This window comes from Phocoena sinus, chromosome 11 (genome assembly GCF_008692025.1).
Source record: "Phocoena sinus isolate mPhoSin1 chromosome 11, mPhoSin1.pri, whole genome shotgun sequence".
NCBI classification, from domain to species: Eukaryota; Metazoa; Chordata; class Mammalia; order Artiodactyla; family Phocoenidae; genus Phocoena; species Phocoena sinus.
The window spans coordinates 48,429,966-48,450,703 of NC_045773.1; the positions used below are offsets into that span (position 1 = coordinate 48,429,966).

The 20,738-nt window shown below is 49.2% G+C and overlaps 1 protein-coding gene across 1 annotated transcript in view; it reads right to left on the bottom strand.

Annotated features, from left to right (window-relative positions):
- Nucleotides 1-14,227, bottom strand: part of ITGA9 (integrin subunit alpha 9) — a 354,686-nt gene extending 340,459 nt beyond the window's left edge. Inside the window, exon 1 of the mRNA XM_032650071.1 lies at nt 13,909-14,227. Within this exon, the coding sequence (XP_032505962.1) occupies nt 13,909-14,093 (185 nt within the window). The 5' untranslated portion in view covers nt 14,094-14,227. The remainder of the gene's footprint in view (nt 1-13,908) is intronic.
- Nucleotides 14,228-20,738: the final 6,511 nt, after the last annotated feature.

Genomic DNA, 20,738 nt, shown 5'->3' on the forward strand with positions numbered 1-20,738 from the left:
GTCAGTCTCAGAGCGTCTGGATCTGATCCTATGAGGAATCAAATCATACCACACTGAGGGGTGAGAGGAGCCAGGCCCCCAGCATTGAGGGCACCCCCAAGCTGCCTGCTGCCACTCAGTAACAGCCCAGGATCCGCAACCCGCCAGTGCTCCCCAGGCAGCTCCCAGCCTCTGCCTCACCACGATGGGCCACAGCTGCAGGACCCCCAAGCAGAAGGGGGGCTGGAACCCATCACCTTTGGAAATCCTAGCAAAGCACTTTCCCCACAGACCACACTGCTTCCATCAACCACATGAGGGCAGCTTAGCCGGCCTGCGACTGCTCTCACTCAAATACAGGACGACACACCAAATGAAACTCCAGTGATTAGAAAGCCACATGAAGGGGTCAATTTCCCCCCTCCACCCCGGCTTCTGGGGCTGAGCTCCAGAGCCACCGGGGCTCGGCCAAGGGTGGCTCTCTAATGCTGGCTGTGTTTACACAGGTGAGAGGCATCAGCAGCTTGCCATCTCTACACTGTAACACCCACCGCCTTTCCACATGGCAGGCCATCGGAGCTGTGGAACATAAAATACCTCCTCCACTAGAAAACCCCCATGGGACAGACCTGGGTCCAGAAATTCCCACCAACTCCGAATTTATATCAGCACAGCGAATAAACGCCAATTGCAATCCACGCTATTAAAAAAAAAATCACAAGAACTAAACAAGGGAGAGAATTCATCATGTACAAAGGAAAGGAAATGGCTGCAAGAAACAATGGCCTGTTTCTCTATTATGTCCCCCACAGTGGCATTGGAACCCCAGACCTTCCACAGACTGCCACTGCTCCAGACTTCTCAACACAGATACGCAGGTATCCAAACAGGAAGGACCCTGGAGAGCTTAAATCTCAGCACTGCTTTTCCCAGCCGAGAGCTGAGACAGAGAAGCAGAAACTTATTTCAGAATCGAAAGTTGGAGAAGGGACCTGCTGAATTATGTTTTCCTTCCAAGCCCAAGGTACTCAATGATCCTAACAACAAGGGCTGATCAAGCACTGGTAACAACCATCCGGTTCAAACTCTTAATCAGCTGCTCAGAGGAGGTTTTTTCCCCCAAATCTAACAAGAAATGAAGCAAGAGATAAGGGGTCGTGTGTGCACTTGTGTGCATGACATTCACAGTGGTGGCTCGCTGGAGGACGAGCCCGTATCTCTGTGTTCACAGAACATCGTGGCTTCCTCCGCAGCCTGGTGCTGCTCTTTACCTAGGCGGCCGGCCAGCAAGATTGCTCTACAGGCCAGCCGATGAGCTTGCCTCTTCTGAAGCTAGTTCAGCTGGTTACTCACCAGGCTGGCCCCAAGAGAGAGGGCACTGGCCCAGAGTTCAGGGCATGCCACTGAAAGATGCCATCTGCTTTTTTTCTCGTTCTCAGTTACAGAGAGACATCCCAGCCACTTCAAATGTCCCCCCCCCCGCCCAATCTTTCCCGGCACTCCTGACAAGACAATAAGATGTTTCTTTCCTCTGTACAGTTACCATCTAAAGGAGTGTCCCCAACAGGGTCCCAGTGATAAATCATCAGGCTGTTTTGGACCTTTGCTTGCTACTTCAAGTGTGGTCCTCAGGCCAGCAGCATGGAAAACACCTGGGAGCCTGATGGGAATGCAGGATCTCAGGCTCCATCCCCAGCCTGCTAAAATCAGAATGTGCATTTTAACAAGCTCCCCAGGTGATTTATAATCTAAGAAGTGTTACAGAACCACCTACGCTGATTACAAATAATCACGTTCATCTGGGGCCCGTATGAACTGATGACCCCGAGAAGCAAGGCTCTCCTCTCTCATCCCCAGTTAAAGAAGCATACAAACTTCCCAGACATTTTAGCCTCCTCCTTAACTCAGAGCTTGGGTTCCTAATTACAAGGACAACCAGCCTGTAATGGGCCCTTGGAGTGTGCAGGTGCTGGGCTAGGCTCCCTCTGGGCACGACTGCATTTCATCTTCACAGCAAGCCTATGGGAGGCACTGATATTATCCCCACTTTACAGATGGAGAAGCAGGTGGCCACACAAGGTCATGGGACTTGCCTGAGCCCACAAAGCACGGTAAGACACCAAGTGCAGCACGCACCCCAGCAGTGGGGTGCAGGGCCCACTCCCCTACTCTGCCCATCCCACGTCAGCCAGAAAGGAGGAAAAGGGAGCCAACAGGTATCGAGAACCCTCTCTGGTGCCAGCCACTCACACATGTGACCTTGTCTGAAAAAGGCATGCGATGCTTTGCAGGTGGCCCTGAGCTTAGAACTTAGATTGGAAGCTCTGTCCCCAAAGGACAGACAGGGGTTTGGAACTGAAAGATGGTCCTTCTCCTCCCCATCAGGCTGAATCTCAATCATCTTCTTGCTTTCCTAGAACGTTCACATGGTTGGCGTGGTGCTACCCAGAGGTTAGCCTCTCTCTGTCTCTCTTTGTATTTTATTGAAGTATAGTTGATTGAAAATGTTGTACGGCAAAGTGACTCAGTTATACATATATATTCTTTTTCACTTTCTTTTCCATTATGGTTTGTCACAAGATATTGAATATAGTTCCCTGTGCTACATAATAGGACCTTGCTGTTTAGAAGAGAACATAGGCAAAACATTCTCTGATATAAAACATACCACTGTTTTCTTAGATCAGTCTCCCAAGGCAATAGAAATAAAAGCAAAAAATAAACAAATGGGACCTAATAAAACTTACAAGCTTTTGCACAGCAAAGGAAACCATAAACAGAACGATAAGACAACCTATAGACAGGGAGAAAATATTTGCAAATGATGCAGCCGAGGGCTTAATTTCCAAACTATATAAACAGCTCATACAACTCAACAACAAAACAAACAACCCAATCAAAAAATGGGAAAAGACCTAAATAGAGATATCTGCAAAGAAGACATACAGACGGCCAATAGACACATGAAGAGATGCTCAACATCACTAATTATTAGAGAAATGCCAATCAAAACTATAATGAGGTGCCGCCTCTCTTCATGAGCAGTTCACGAACCTATCTGGAAATGTGGGCCCATCTGTTCATCTGCCAGCCCCAGTTATGATCATGGGTTGTCTGATTTCCTGCTCAAGGCAATCCTGTCAGGCAGCTTCTAGTGTGCACTTAGAAACGGTGGGTCACATTGCTGATAAGTGGCTGGGATTTGAACCCAGGGTGTCCATGTCCAAGGGAAGTTCTTTCCAGTCCCCCCCGAACTCCCACTTTTATTTATTGATTTATGGCTGCATCAGGTCTTAGTTGCGGTGCGCAGGCTCTTTGTTGCGGCTCACGGGCTTCTCTCTAGTTGAGGCATGTGGGTTTTCCCTCTTTAGTTGTGGCGCGCAGGCTCCAGGGCTCATGGGCTCTGTAGTTGTGGCACGCAGGTTCCAGAGCGCGTGGGCTCTGTCGTTTGCGGCACGCGGGCTCTAGTTGAGGTGTGCGAGCTCAGTAGTTGTGGCTCACGGGCTTAGTTGCCCCACGGCATGTGGGATCTTAGTTCCCTGACCAGGGAGTGAACCTGTGTCCCCTGTATTGGAAGGCAGATTCTTTACCACTGGACCACCAGGGAAGTCCTTCCCTCCTATTGTGGCAGTTTAAATGCACTCCATATTTCCAACAGAGCCACTTCCTTGGTTGACCTGTGTGTGGGGAAGCAGGTTACCAAGGCTCCAGTCCAGCCTCCCATCCTACTCTGAACCCATCCCCTCACCTCCTGAGAGCAAACCACCAGTCAATTCCCCTGGGAGCAGGTGGCAGAAAAGGGCCGAACCACAGCTACTTCCCTGGGGGAGGCTCGGAACTGACATCATCCCAAGGGCTCCCTCCCTTCCTACAAATACCACAGAAGTGATTCTGCAGGGCGAAATTACAGCCAGATCAAGGACAGCAACTGGGGATTAAAAACCTTAAACCCATTAGGTTTGCTTTCAGGCATTTGATCCCCAAACGAAAACTTCCCTGGGGACCACGTTTTAGTTACAGGAGTGGAATTCAATCACTGCGTGTCCACCACACCTCAGGGAAACCCCAGGTATCACTCCACATCCCTTACTGCACAAAACACAGCCAAGACTTGAGCAGTGGGAAAGACAGTGCCAGGAAAGCCACCTTACCATGCCAAATCCTTCACTCCCCAGAGAAGGAAATAGGTAGAATTCCACGACCAACCGGGAAAGAACAGAGTCACCGGGAGGGTCCCATCCCGGAGAGAAATTAGCCCCCCTGGCCACTCTAGATGGGAGTAAAGGGTCCTCAGAGGCTGCTGCCCCATCCAGGGGCTCAGGTCCTGGTAGATGTACCCGGAGAAGGAAACATGGCAAAGAGCCGAGGTTTTCCTTCCCCACCTGAGAGCATCAAGTAAACATTAAAATTCAAGAGGCAGAGCAAGCTGCAGAGCTCTGGAGACCTGAGTCCTGAAATCTTCCTGTTGGTTTCTCGTGAAAGTTTTCTTCTCCAAGAAAAATAGGTCAATACTTTCACATTTACTTTTTTTGGGGGGGTAAAATTCTCACCAGTACCTTGCAAGAGTGGACCTACCTCCCAGACTTACCTGGAGCCTGGGATGAGGGCCAGAGCTCCCCAGAAAAGAAGTGACCTCCCGCCTGCTCGCTGAGAAAAGGAAGAGGCATGCAAAATGCTAGGATTTACCTCACACCTGTCAGAATGGCCATCATCAAAAAGACCACAGATAACAAATGTTGGCGAGGCTGTAGAGAAAAGGGAACCCTCCTACACTGTTGGTGGGAATATATTGGATAAACTGGTGTAGCCGCTATGGGGAACAGTAGGGAGGTTCCTTAAAAAACTAAAAATAGAACTACCATATGACCCAGCAATTCCATTCCTAGAAAAAAAGAAAAGACTAATTCAAAAAGATACATGCATCCCAATGTTCAAAGCGGTATTATTTACAATTGCCAAGATATGGAAGCAAACTAAGTGTCCATCAACAGATGAATGGATAAAGAAGATGTGGTATATAATATAATGTAACATTACTCGGCCATAAAAAAGAACGCAAATGGCAAAATTTCAATGGATGGACCTGAATGGTGTTATTCTTAGTGAAATAAGTCAGACAGAGAAGGATAAATACAGTATGTTATCACTGATATGCGGAATCTAAAAATGCAACAAACTAGTGAATATAACGAAAAAGAAGCAGACTCACAGATATAGAGAAGAAACTAGTGGTTAACAGGGGGGAGAGGGAAGAGGGGACAGGGCAGGACAGAGGAAGGGAATTAAGAGATACAAACTATTACGTATAAAATAAATAAGCTACAAGCATGTATTGTACAGCACAGGGAATATAGTCAGTATTTTGTAATAAATTTAAAAGGAATATAATCTATAAAAATTTTGAACTATTATGTTGTACACCTGAAACTTATATAATATTGTAAGTCAATTATACTTCAATTTTAAAGATTTTAAAAACTCTAGGGTTTACAATCCCACAGGTCTCCAATTAAAGCAGCCATCTCAGATCCTTTTGGAAGCAGACATACAAATGAATACACAAAAATGCAGATTTATTAGAGCATGACCAAAATTTTAGAGACCACACGTAATAGTGTCTTATGCAAGACTCTGTCATTCATTTCTGTATTGAGTGCTGACACTCAAATTTTGATAAATAAATGGATCAACAAATGTACTGAAAGCAAACTTTTAGCATCTAAAGGCAGGATGAAGACCATTAGCTTCAAATGTCAGATCAAAGTAGCAACAGAAATAGCTATTCATATTCATCCAGGGTTTACTCTGTTCTGCATGTTACATTCCAGACTTTGCAGACATCATCTCATTTAATCTCCCCACAATGTGATGAGGGACAAATTCTCATTATTCCTCTTTTATAGAGGAGGGAATGAGGCTCAAACAGCTGAAGTAACTTGCCAAGAACACACCGCTCCTAAATGGGGGCAAAGTCAGGTACCCCCCCCCCCAATTATGGCACAGACCACGGATTTGGTTGTTGCTGGGGAACCAGGGGCCACAATGAAGGCAGAGCCAGGTAGAACTCCACTCCTCTGCGTCTGGAACATCCACTCCAGGACCCAGCCTGATGGAAAAGAGGTGCCAGGACCCTGTGCAGTGCTGCGGTGTCCCACACACACGGCCGACTTTGCTCTGGCATCTGTGCACGTTGCAGCATTTTAACACTAAACAGTCCAGAATGGGAGAGGTCACCTGGGCTTCAACACACCAAGGGATGAGCTGAGATGGAGGAAATTCGTTCCATACTTTTTTTATGCTCAGGTTTGCTCTCATATTGTTGGCCGCCTGTACAGAAATTCTGACTCTGTGTGGGTTTCTTTAACAAACCCAGGGGTAAATCCTAAACACGGGCCGCCATGGCTTCCTTTCCCATCTACTCTCCAAACAGAGCTTCTTAAATAAGCCATGGGAGCCCGGAGGACTCAATGGAGCAGGTGAAGGGATGGTAACAAAAGCAGCCCAGGGAGGTTAGGATGCACACACGGAATAGAACGCTCCATCTTTCCTAGGACACTTCTGTCTTATAGAGACTTAGCATGACAGCAGGACCTACAAAAGTCCCTGGCGGAATCACTGGTCCCTGTTTACTGAGTGATCAAGCATCTCTGGAAAGCAGAACCCCAGGATCTCTGCACAGGTATCCAGTGGGTCCTGAATAAAGCATCTGCAAAGGGTGTCACAGGGAAGCAACCACGACCGTGATTCCATAACTTTTCCAAGAAAGTAAGACAGAATCTCATGACACAGATGCTTGGGCGCCTTGAAGCTCCAAACTCAGACTCTTGACTTCTTGAGAGGCAAAGGCGCAGGCCCCAGCTCGACCACTGTGTCACCATGTGACTTGGGCAAACGCCGTCTCTAAGCCTCAGTTTTCCCCTTCATGAATGGGGCTACAATGATAACCAGCTGAAGCCACTGCAGAGAACATTAAGTGAGGTAATAGGGGCTTAGCGCCCTGTAAGTGTATTCCTGCTGCTGCCGCTGCTGCTGCAAACTTAAACTCACAAGTCCTTTTTGTTCTCCCAAAGAAGCAGACACTGGGGACCAAGTGAGCCTGTGGTTTCAAAGACTGGATTTTTCCGAATCTTGGATTCACTTTCACTTCCTAAGTGATGCTCAAACACTTTGCTTTGGTTGGTCGCCAAATCCACGTGGCTTGAGGCTTTGCAGTTCACAAGGTACCAGGGTTGAGGTCTGGCAGCTCCCTCCAGCCAAATGCTCGTCAGCGACTCAATGGCTCAGGGTAAGGTGGGAGCTCTCTTCCTCCTCCGTCCCTCACCTGAGACTTCCCAAAGGTCAGGAAGAGGCACCCTGGGAGTCTGCCTAGGAGCCAATTCTAACAGCCCAGAATCCCAGCACGCCCAAAACTGATACAGCGGGATAAGCAGAGGCACAGATGATCCCAGCCACACCACAGGCCGAAGAACACACCTCACATCTCCGAACACAGCCTTCCACACACGATGGGCTCCGTGGCCGCCGTGGAGGTAGGTGTGCACCACCTGAAGCCTTTTGGCTGCAAGAGGACAGTCAGCTGACAGCCTCCAGCTGCAGCCCCCTCCAGGCAATCAAGCTGAGGCCACGCGTCTCCCAGGCAGCCCCAGGGACTGATTATAATCTTGGGGTGGGCGTGCCCGTGGCAAGACTTGAATCAGATCCCAACCACAGTCCAAGGCTCTCCCTGCCCAACTCCAACTCTCCCTCCCCAACCCCCAGTTCTTTCACCGGTCTTACAGCCCACCCTCAAAATTCTCTTGCACAGGCCCCCCAATGTACATGCATCACCAAGGCTGGGATGGACCTTGGACAAGGTGTGTAACTCTGTAAGCCTTTGTTCTCTACCTGGCAAACTGAAAACCACTCACTAGGTTGTCCCAAAGATCCCACTGGGGACTATTACGCTTGTGAAAGCACTGGACCTCTTGTAGATGCCCAGCAAATCCTATCTGATGGGATCGTTCATTTTGTTTTGTTTTGTTTTTAACATTTATTTACTTATTTGGCTGCACCAGGTCTTGGCTGCAGCATGGGGGATCTTAGTTCCAGACTCTTAGTTGCGGCATGCGGGATCTAGTTCCCTGACCAGGGATCAAACCCAAGGCTCCCTGCATTGGGAGCACGGAGTCTTAATTACTGGACTACTAGGGAAGTCCCCATTTTGATTTCTTAAAGTTATATGCTACTTCCTTGAAAACAAATGATTTCTGAGAACACCATGGCTGCTTTTAACAAATGTGAATATGGCATTTTCCCCAGACAAATCACAATGGGAGTTATCAGAAGGAGACCATTTCCTGACCAGCAGCAGGTCACCGGGGACTCAGAGCTGGCCAGGGCCCGGCCCTTCACACTTTCACACTCTGGGCTGCTAGAAACTGGCTGAGAAGAGTCTGTCTTCTTGCCCTGGAAGGTTCTCTATTGAGGGACACAGCTGCCTCTCCCCTGGCCAGCGTTCAGCACTAGCTCAGGAAACAGCACCCTCGCCAGCCTCCTGAGATCTTCAGGGAAACGTCCTGGAAACCCCAAGGGATGCTTTCCGGGTCCCCTTAGAACTCGGGCCTCATACATGTGTCATCCCTTCTTGAGTGCTCTGAGAAAGCAGGCTCTGCAGGGCCAGTAAGAACCAAGAACGAGGTTGGAAAAAGCTACTTCCAGAAAATCCATATGGGGAAGTGGAGCTACAGCCCCACCTGAGAGCCTGACATGGGACAGAACGCGACAGAGAGATCACCACAGAGGTTAGGAGAAGGCCCGGCTACCACCATCATTTCTGGGTGTCTCCTCGCAAAGGCGGGTGGGGCTGGGGGTGAGGAGCGGGGCCCATGATCCCAGGGTCCCCCTTCTGAAGGCTTTACTTTCACGGGACTCTCCTCTGCCCATCACAAGTCCCTAGGGCTGCCCCAGGACCAGCCTCTCCCCTATGGGAGCCCACATCTCATCTCTGCCTGACACACAAGACGAGAAGCCCACAACCTTCTCACCCATCAGGCTGTGAGTGCATTTTTCATTCTTGAATACCCAGCCCTTAGCACAGAGTAGGCACTCCAATGTCTGATGGATGAAAAGAGGCTGCCCAGTCTTAACTTTTAGTTAAGCTTCCTCATTTCAGTTTTCATACTCAAATACAAGGGTCGACTTTTCTTACACTGCCTTTTGATCATTGTCTAGCCTTTTATTTTTTTTTTTGCCGGAAGGGTGGGGGGTGCCAGCACCACATGGCTTGTGGCGTCTTGGTCCCCTGACCAGGGATCGAACTCAGGCCCATGGCAGTGAAAGCGCCGAGGCCTAACCACTGGACCACCAGGGAAGTCCCTGTCTAGCTAGCCCTTTAAGACACAAGTCATTGCTCCAAACCAGTACCAGCACTTTCTGCGACGGTGAAAATGTTCTGTGTGCTATCCAGTACAGTAGCCACGAGGCACGCATGGCCACTGAGCACTTGAAATGTGGCTAGGATGACTGTACGACTGAATTCTTCATTTTACTTGGTTGCAATTAATTTTAATTTAGACAGCAATATATCTGGCTCGCGGCAACTGCGCTGGCAGTGCCAGACCATCTAGCTTGCTCTTTTAATTCTCAACCTTCATGCAAATTGAGGATGCTATGGTCCCCTCGGCTCTGAATCACCTCCTGTTCCTCACTGAGCGATGCTCTAACAACCTTAACAAAGCAAAATGCCGGCGCCTCTTCCATTTCCGAGCACTTGCTCTGGGCCCGAGCACAGCCGTCTTGATTCGTCCCCGGAGATGAGGCAGGAAGCACGTCTCCAGAAAGGAAGCCAATGCACCCAACCGCCTAGGACTCCGGGGCGTCTGGGGCCAAGAGGAAGGAGGGAAGGGAGGGTGTGAAAGAAACCCGCTCTGGGGCTCTACGCCAGCCAGCAGGGCTGCATTTATTTATCTCACAGGGTGTTACAGTTGTCTGCCCTGCAGCTGAGGGACCAGTCCGTGTCTAAAGGAAGGGGACAGAAATCCGCTTTGTCCGTGTTCCCTGGCACCTCCTGCTATTGTTCAAAGGGAGCAAGAAGACCCAGGTGGTGGGAGGTCTAGGGGAGGACGCTAGCTCAGGGCAGGGAGATGCCCTCGGGGTGTCACTGGAAAAAAAAGAAACCGAGTCACTTGCATGTTTGCATCCAAACTGATACAAATGACATCTATCACACTGCCTGCCATATTCTGGTCCACCTGGCCATGGAGACAACGCTCACTGCCCAGAGCATTGACAGACAGCAGAGGCCACTCAAGCCAAACCCTTGGAGAGAGGCTGGGTCCAGGACTCTGTTCCCAATGCAACATGACTGGGCATGCAGGACGCAGTCCCCAGGGCTCGGAAAGCGAGGCCACCCCATCCCTTACACAGAGAGATAGGACCTCTGATCAGTGAGAATTATTACTTAAAAGAGAACTGCTAGGAATGCTCAGTTAGGGGATTAGAGAAGAAGCACTAGTCCTACTGACGGAGCATATGCAGGAGCTTTGTGATGTGCACCCGGGGTCCCCTCAACCTGGGGACCCTTCAGTTCCGGCCGCTGCAGACTGTCGTGCCTGGGCTCTCTCCCTGCCCCTCCCCCTGCACACTCTCCTCCCTCCCTTACCCTACACACAACAAATCCTTCCACCTGTACAGAGGTGTTTAATTAGCACGAAGCAAAACTACTGAACCACTAAGACTGAATGAAGAAGCTTAAGAGTAACTTCTGCTCAGAAAGAAAGACAGCAGATACAAGGCTTAGCGAACGCTGCCTCCTTTTCCTTTCAGAGTTTTAACACATTGTCCTCTTGGTGTCTGTCACTTACCTCCCACACCCAATTTGACTCTCTGTGATCGTTTTTTTCAAGTCCCCCTCATGTAGGTGGCTATGCTCTTCCATTGGACTGGAACAGCCCTTTGGTAAATTACTCCAAAGTTAAATACAGTTCCCTAAAGTACACACTTCAGCTTCACTGGCACTCTGGAAACGCAGAGAAAATGCTTGAAAACCTCCCTCCCTCTCTGACCCAGCAATTCTAAGCCCAGGAATTTATTCAAAGGAAATAATTAAGGATGTCCGCAAGGCTTTTGTTAGAAGGATGTTTACCCGGCTGATGTTTATAATTGTGAATAATTGGAAACAACCCGCATGTCCCTCAAGCAAAGCTAAAAGATCCAGGGCCCAAGGACTGCCTGGTAGGAAGAGACCAACAATCAGTCACTAAGTCAAGCAACCAACCCCAGAGTTAAGGTAGAGACCTAGGGTAGACCCAGATTCCACAGGGCCTGAATCCTACAAATATAGGGCGACTACCTCTAAGAAAATTAATACAAAATTACAAATACAGAATTAGGCACAGGGCCTCGGTAGGGAGGGGCCTGTGCAAGTGAGAGGCCTTTGGTGGAAGTTTCATTAGCCTCATAGTAAGCCTAGCCTCTAAAGATATAAAGAAAAGAAAGAAGTTGAAAATAGGAGATGCTGAAAGTCTCTTGCTTCAAAGACCACTGGCATACCAAGACTGGGCAGCATAATCAGCAGAGAATAACCGTCAAGGTCTAAGACCAAGAATACTGGGGGGAAGGGAGAGGAGAGAGAAAAGAATAGGGAGGAAGACGCTAGGTAGAAATAACAAGAGGACAGAAGACAAGGAGATAAGCAAAAACTAAGACAGAGTTAAGGGAGTGGGGGGCAGGGAATAAGAAGAGTTGCTTTAAACAGACTGCAGTAGAGATTAGTTGGTACTTGAAAAGCTATAGGGACAAGCGCTCCAATAAAAAGAGCAGCCCACTCAGTATCAGAAGCAAGAGAGAGCGATTTTGAGACTGGAAGCCTGGCTGTGGATGGACCCCTGAAATACTAGAAGTATTGAAATATACTTGAAATATTCATACCACACAGCCTTTCCTCATCACCTTTTTAAAACAAAGCAGGCTGGACTCTTTTTCCAAGTCAGATCTGCTCTTGACTCCCCCTACTTCCAAAATGGGGCAGCTTTTTACCCGTGGCCCAAAGAGCTCAGAGACCCATGAGGCTGCGGAGCTGCAGACCCCATGTGGTGCTCCAGCTCCCCTGCCTGCCCCTCCTCAGCAGCCCCCTGCCCAGAGTAGCCCTTCTATTTTTTTTAATTAATTAATTTATTTATTTTTATTTTTATTTTTGGCTGCGTTGGTTCATTCTCTGGTTGGGGCTACTCTTCGCTGCAGCGTGCAGGCTTCTCATTGCAGTGGCTTCTCTTGTTGCGGAGCTCGGGCTCTAGGCGCACGGGCTTCAGTAGTTGTGGCACGCGGGCTCAGTAGTTGTGGCATGCAAGCTCTAGAGCGCAGGTTCAGTAGTTGTGGTGCACGGGCTTAGTTGCTCCACGGCATGTGGGATCTTCCCGGGCCGGGGCTCGAACCTGTGTCCCCTACATTGGCAGGTGGATTCTTAACCACTGCACCACCAGGGAAGCCCCAGACCTTCTATCTTTAACAGCCCTCCCCACATGCTTTGTGCCAAGGTCACACAGTTCGGGAGCCCGGGCTAGGATCCTGGGATGTGTTCTCCAATTGCTCCTGCCCGGGCTACCTTCTCTACCAAAGTCCACAGTGGATGCTGAGTACAGAGGACACAGAAAAGGCGTTAGCCTGCTTTGCTTTAAAAGGGGGATTTGGCAAGTGCAAGAAAAGACAGCTGGTCTTAAACTCAGCAACTGGGTAGGGAGAGAGATAGGGAACTGGACAGGAGCTACACAAAAACCTTAAAAACTTGTTTTCTTGGAGGCAGCTCTCCTAAACAGCATGATTGTTAAAGGGCTGGCTGGTCACGGACTCTCCACTTTTCCAGGAACGCCAGAGGACTCGAATCTACAAACCCTCCCTTTTCTATCAGCCTCTGTCAAGCTCCGAGCAGAATTGCATGCTGAGCGCACACAGAAGGCTGACCTCGCCCTCCCAGCCTACAGCCCCCAAGGATGTCCACACTGGTGACCACACAATAAAACCAGCCCTAGACCAGCTGTCATCTGGGGCCCCACTGGGGAACTACCCACACCCTAACTCCTTGAGGAGGGGTTGACCCCTCCTATGGCTGTTTCATTCCCTCTTGTCCATAGGAAAGGGCCAAGGGGAGACGGACCTCCCCTGGTGCTTCTCCCCTGGGGTTGAGCACTCCGTTCCCCGTCACAGGTGGTGCCTCATGGGGAGAGCTCCCACCTCTTGGGACTCTTAAGGGGACATTCAGGGGGCAACTGGACTCCTTGACCTCTACCGGTCTCCAGGGTAGCTGCCCCAGAAATCACCCACCGGTCTCACCGGACTTGTCACTGGGGTCCAGGACCATCCCCTTCCCTGCCTCCGGACCCTCTCGGCTCGCTTCCGCAGAGGGCCTGGTGAGCGAGAAGGGGGACCACACAGTCGGCATCCCCGACCCCACGCACACCCAGCCCACTCCCCTCGCATCTCGGGGTTACTCTGCTTCCTGCGCAGAGCCGGCGGGAGAGGCTTAAAGCCGGGGCGAGGCGGGTGGGGTGCCACCAAGAGTTCCCCGAACTGAGGAGTCTGTCTCCTCAGCCCGGGGCCTTCGGGATTCTGGCCGGGCTGCCTGGGGCCCACGGGGGCAGAAGAACCAAGTTACTTTGCGACCTAGAGAGTTAAGCCGAGTCTGGCTGGGAGGCCGAGCGACGGGCAACCCCGGCGGGGAGGCGCCCGGCCCCCTCCGACTCGGGCGCCCACCGGGCAGTACGCTGGACCGGGAACCGGCGTCCTTCCTCCTCCCCGCCTTTCCTCGGCGGCTGAGATACGCACAACCGAGACATTTAAATCGCCCCCTCGGGACGGCGGCGTGGAGAGGCCGGAAAGGCGGCGGCAGCGACGGCCTGGCGGCTGCAGCGGGACGAGCCGGGCCGGGGTCAGGGTCCGGGCCGGGAGGGCACTCACCAGCGCGTGTTGTCGTGGAAGTGCTCCAGCACCGCGTAGCCGAAAAAGGACCCGGCGGGACCCTGGAAACGCACGGGGCGCTGCGGGTCCAGATTGTAGGCGCCCGCGGGGCTCCCCGCGGCCACCAGCGCCAGGAGCAGCGCGCGGAGCCCCCCGGCGCCCCTCCGCGCCGCCGGGCCGCCCATCACCAGCCGGCCACCGCCCTCCCCTGTGCCCCGAGAGCAGGGCGCCGAGCGTGCCGGCGGCGGGGCTGCTGGGTCCGCCGACGGCCGGGAGGCTCCTGGGGCCGGAGTTCTGCGCTCGGACGCGGGCGCGACGCGGTGCCGGGCCGGGGGCGGTGCGCCGAGCTGCCGCCGCAGGCGAGTACAAGGGCGGCCAGGAGCTGGCGGCGTCCTCCGTCCGGCCGAGAAGTGTGCGCGCTCGGAACAAGCGGGTCCCCGGCCGGTCGGCACTGGACTGCGGAGAGGCGCGCCCGCGGGGTGGGCGGCCTGGGCGGCAGGCGGCGGGACGGCGCAGCAGCGCCCTCTGCGGGCCACGAGTCCCCCTCCGCCTCCCGCGGCCGCGGAGGAGTCTGGAGACCTGCCCAGGCGCCCCACGTCCCCTTCCAGATAGCGCCCTGGGCGCTCGGTCCCTAGGCGACCCTAATTCTCCCCGCGGCTGTGCGCTCTATTGTACTGGGTCTTTATTTGCGTCTCTGGTTCCCTCTCAGCCTTACACTCACACCAAGAACCAAAGGAAGCCGGGTGAAGTTTATCTACTCTAGCCCTGCCCATCTGCTGCCCCTTCACCCAACTGTGAGATAACCTGTAGCAGGCAAGCCCCTCCATAAACGCCGGCTGTTGTCAACAACAACGATAGCCACGAGGGAGCAAGCAGAGGACCCCTCCACATGACACTCACCAGGCCTCCTAACCACTTATCCCTAAGTGTGGTCTCCGCACCGGCAGCATCAGCATCACCTGAGAACTTATTGACTACAATAGAATGCCAATAGAAAGGCCAATCAGCAGATCCCACTCCAGACCTGCTGATTCAGAACCTTGGGTTGGGGTCCAGCCTTGTGTGTATGTGTGTATGTTTAACTGGATAAAATACACATAATAAAATTCACCATCTTAACCATCTTAAAGTGTACAGTTTGGTGGCATTAAGTACATTCACATGACTGTACAGCCCCCACCAGCCACCTCTAGAACTTTAATCTGGCAAAACTGTAACTCTATATCCATTAAACAGTAACTCCTCTTTTCTCCCCTCCCTCTAGCCCTTGGCAACCATTCTGTCTGTGAATTTCGCTACTCTTAAGTACCCCACATGAGTGGAATCATACAGTATTTGTCTTTTCATGTTTGACAATCCACTTAGCATAATGCCCTCAAAGCCCATTCATGTTGTACCACGCATCAGAATTTCTTTCCTTTTTAAAGACTGTACTTACACACCACATTTTCTTTATCTGTCGATCCTTTGAAAGACACTTGGTTTGTTTCCACTTTTTGGCTATTGTGAATAATACTGCTATTAACATAGGTATACAGTTATCTGTTCGAGACAAGTGCCTTCCATTCTTTAGGGTATATGCCGAGAAGTGAAATTGCTGGATCACATAGTAATTCTATGTTTAATATTTTGAGGAACCGCCACACTTTTCCAGAGTGACTGCGCTGCATTTTACCTCCTCACAATGCACAGAGTTTCAATTTCTCTACATTCTCACAACACTTGTTATTTTCTGGGGTTTTTTGGGGTGGGCGGGAATTGGTTTTTAGGTAGCAAGTAAAAAAAGCAATAAAATTAAATTGGGAAAAGTTGGTTTTAGCCGAATTTCACCAAGCTTGGTTCTCCATCTGAGCTACCCAGCCTCACTAGTGGCGCCCCTTGGCCACCCAGTCACCTGAGAGCTCAGCACAAACTGTTACACCTATTTCTCTCCCACACCCAATCCAACCAGTCTGTTTATTCCACCTCCTCAAGCTTTCAAATCCACCAACTCATTCTCATCTACGGGGTTCAGTTCAAGCCCTTGTCTTTCCTTGACCACACTTTCAGAATCATTACCTTTTTAATGTCTGTAGAATCTGTAGTGATGTCAGGTTTTTCATGCCTGTTATTTGTAATTTGTATTTTTGGTCTTTATTTCTTTTTTTTTTTTTTTTTTTTTTTTTTTATACGTTACGCGGGCCTCTCACTGTTGTGGCCCCTCCCGCCGCGGAGGACAGGCTCCGGACGCGCAGGCCCAGCGGCCATGGCCCACGGGCCCAGCCGCTCCGCGGCATGCGGGATCCTCCCAGACCGGGGCACGAACCCGCGTCCCCTGCACCGGCAGGCGGACCCTCAACCACCGCGCCACCAGGGAAGCCCCTGGTCTTATTTCTTGATCTGTCTTTGTAGGAGCTATTAATTTCTTAATTATTTCAAAGAACCCACTTTTAACTTTGGTGGTTTTCTTTCTATAATGCATTTACCTTTTTTTTTTTTTTTTTTTTTTAAATTAAAATTTTATTTGTAGTCATACTGCTTCCTTTTTTTTTTTTTTTTTTTTTTTGCGGTACGCGGGCCTCTCACTGTCGTGGCCTCTCCGTTGCAGAGCACAGGCTCCGGGATGCGCAGGCTCAGCGGCCATGGCTCACGGGCCCAGGCGCTCCGCGGCATGTGGGATCTTCCCGGACCGGGGCAAGAACCCGTGTCCCCTGCATCGGCAGGCGGACTCCCAACCACTGCGCCACCAGGGAAGCCCCTCACCTCATTTACTTTTTAATTTTAAATTTGTACTTGATTTCTGTTTTTAATTATCTTTCCTTCTACTTTCTCTGGATTTAATTTGCAATACTCTTCTCTAGCTCCTTGAGATAGTTGCTTAGAGTTTTAGCCTTACTATTTTTCTAATTCTTTTCTATTATATACATTTTATATAATATATAATATATATTGTATAAAATATATACTATATATAATACATGTGTATACACATACACTAAATTTCCCTGTAAGCACTGTTTGAGCTGCATCCTACAAGGTCTAATATGCTCAAAATATGATGATCTGATATATGTAGATTTTCATACATTTATATGTATACATGCTCATAAAAAGAGGTCTGAGTGGGGAGGGGGGAGAGATAATAGAGGGGTGGAAGAGTGGGAGATACAAACTATCAGGTGTAAGATATGCTCAAGGATGTATTGTACAATACGGGGAATGTAGCCAATATTTTGTAATAACTAAATGGAGTGTAACCTTTAAAATTATATTAATTTTTTAATTTTTTTAAAAATAAAAAAGAATGGAAATAATACAGAGGAAATTGGTGAAATAGGAAATGAATAAGCAATAAATAAAATAACCCCCCCAAAAAAAGAGGTCTGGATGTTTACCTGAAATGTTATATGTTCATATATATATATATATAACTGGTTATATATATGTTATATGTCATTTATATATATTATATATATGTTTTATATATATAATATATATGTGTATATATATATATAATATATATATGTGTGTGTATATATATATATATATATAAAACCTGTAATGGTTATAGCTCAGATTGTGGGCTGTTCTTGCTGATTTATGTATCATCTGTCCATCTACCTACTTACTTACCCATCATCTATCTTTCCTTTTGTACTGCTTAAATGGTCTACAGAGAGCCAGCAGTGGATGTAAAAGATGCTCCACCCATAAAGCCAAAGCATTCATCAAAGTGAAAGCCTGTTAGAACAGCCTGGCCTCTGTCGAGGGGCTGACACCTGCTTGCACTCCCAGTAGAGGTTAAGAAGGAGAGCAGCCAACCTGTGGAAGAAAAGTATCCTCATGGTATTGTCAAAGGAGGGGGAGAAATAAAAGGGCCAAGATCATTCACACACCAGATAATCATTCTCTAAATAATTGATACTTAGCTTAATGCATTTCTTGATGTTAATTCTTTAAAAGTTCTCCGACTTTATTTTTCGTATAAGACAAGCTACACTTCCACATGGTTTTGAAATCCAGGAAGTTCATGGGAAGGGCAAATACTATCACCAAACCTTCAACTATAATAGCAGGCAAAGATTTAAGCAAATACTTTCCCACTGAAGTATTTCATATGCCAAAAGTCTCACTGTTATTACTGGGTGCAATATTTCCAACCTGCTTCCATGCTCAAAAAAATGTTTTTTTCCAGAGATCCAAATTTAGTGAAACTGCTTTAAGTAACAACCATCAATGTTAGCATAGATAATGCCAAGGTTTTATTTTTTTATTTCTTTTATTTATTTTTGGCTGCTTTGGGTCTTCGTTGCTGCGCACAGGCTTTCTCTAGTTGCCGCGAGCAGGGGCTACTCTTCGTTGCGGTGCACGGGCTTCTCACTGTGGTGGCTTCTCTTGTTGCAGAGCACGGGCTCTAGGCATGTGGGCTTCAGTAGTTGTAGCACACAGGCTCAGTAGTTGTGGCTCGCAGGCTCTACGGCGCAGGCTCAGTAGTTGTGGCGCACAGACTTAGTTGCTCCACGGCATGTGGGATCTTCCCGGACCAGGTATCGAACCCATGTCCCCTGCATTGGCAGGTGGATTCTTAACCACTGCGCCACCAGGGATGTCCCGATAATGTCAAGTCTTGAAAACATGTTTCATGTCAATTTAAACCTAGCATATGCCACTTTACAAAATGTAAAACTTTTCAAATGATGATATTTCTAGGAGGCAGTTCAGGGTGATGAGTCAGGGGCTCTGGTGCTCATAATCCCAGTGTGGTGGGTTGTCAGGTATATAACCTGCTGGGGCCACCATAACAAAATCCCACAGACTGGGTGGCTTAAACAACAGAAATTTACTTCCTCACAGTTGTGAAGGCTGAAAGTCCAAGATCAAGGTGCCACCAGGATCAGTGACTGGTGAGAACTCTTCCCTTGTGTTGCAGACAGCCACCTTCTTGCTATGTGTCACACAACCTCTTCTTTGGGCAAACACATGGAGAGAGAGGCAGCTCTCTGGCATCTCTTCTCATAAAGGCACTAATCCTATTGGGATGGGGCTTCACTCTTATGACCTAATTTAACTTCAATTACTTCCTTACTCCAAACACAGCCATGCTGGGGGTTAGGACTTCAACGCATGAATTTTGGGAGGACACACACGTTCAGCCATAACATCATGTATGTCACCTTGAGAAGTTCCTTAACCTCTCTAAGACTCAGTTTCCCTATTTGTAAAGAGAGGTTCACAGAGGGTTGCTGTGGGGGATTCAGCGAAATATGCCTCCTAAAGCACACAGTACAGTATTTGTCACATGGGAAGCCAGTGATAAGTGTTAGCGATTTAATCATTATTATTACGCAATTTCTTTTACTCTTAGAAGTAGCTATTTGCATTTGGATTAAAAGAGAAAAAATTCAAAGCACTGTCCTTAAAGTAGCTTCCTTGTTAAGTGAGCCATTTTAGAGCCTTTTTTGGCTTAAAAATTCAAGACCTCACATCTCCACGTGCTTCAGGTACAGCTTGTGGAAGGCTGAGACGTAACCCACAGTGGTGCCACGACCTCATCCTCACGCGAGCAGCCCACACCAGCTGGGCTTCCTTCTCTACAATCACTGTAGCAAATTGTCAAATCTGCCTCTCACCAGTTTCCCAGATGTGGGCCATTGGTGAAGACTCCAGAAATGTCCTCCTTAGAGATTTCCCGCAGCTGCTACCCACTGTTCACAGGGTTTAAGTGCACTGTGTGCAGTGACTGTATACGTGCAGCTAAAAGATACCCTTCCTCGGTGCTCCTAAAGCACTCTTTGCCAGCCATCTCCCCCCATTTCAACCCCTTTCATAATGTTATTAACTGGTCTGTCATCTGCTTCCCTCACTAGACTGCTCTCCAGAAGGGCTTCACTGTTACAGCTCAAGCACTTAGCAGCCTGCTAAGGAATTGGGGCTTGGCGGGGCAATTCTTCAGTTCTGTTTCACGTGGCATCACCTGAGGTCTCAGTGGTACTTACCTGGCGGCTGGGCTTGTCTACAGGATCAAGATGCTTGATTCACACGTCTGGTGCTTTGGTGGGGATGACTGAAAGTCTGGGCTCAGCTGGGACTGCCAACAGTAGCACAGACACGTGGCCCTTCCAGCATGGAGAGAAATGGGCAGATTTTCATTTCTAACAATGGTCATGCATTCCCCTCAGATGGTGGGCCCTGGTAAACTTTCCCCAATGTGCAAACATCAAAGTTGCAAACGAAGGGACTTCCCCGGTGGTCCAGTGGTTAAGACTCCGCTATTCCACTGCACGGGGTGGGGGTTCAATCCCTGGTCAGGGAACTAAAATCTCGCGTGCCACGTGGGGAGGCCAAAAGAAAAAAGTTGCAAACCAAATTGTCATGGCAACATTTAGCATATATGGTCTGCACTGGTGGCCTTTCAAATACTGAGATTCTTCTACAGATGCAAATACTGCCCACAGGTTCCATTCAGGTTGGACAACAAAGCATCAGTTACAGCCTCTCCTCCCATCACAAGTCTCTAGAAATGAGACAAATGTGTTTTTTTGGTTTTTTGTTTTTTTTTTTCGGTACGCGGGCCTCTCACTGTTGTGGCCTCTCCCGTTGTGGAGCACAGGCTCCGGACGCGCAGGCTCAGCAGCCATGGCTCATGGGCCCAGCCGCTTCACGGCATGTAGGATCTTCCCGGACCGGGGCATGAACCCACGTCCCCTGCATCAGCAGGCGGACTCTCAACCACTGCGCCACCAGGGAAGCCCTAGAAATGAGACAAATGTGTTTTTGATCCATAATAATGTTGGAAAATTGGAAGGGGTTTCCTTTTAGATAAGAAATATTTTAAATCCCTGAAATACGGA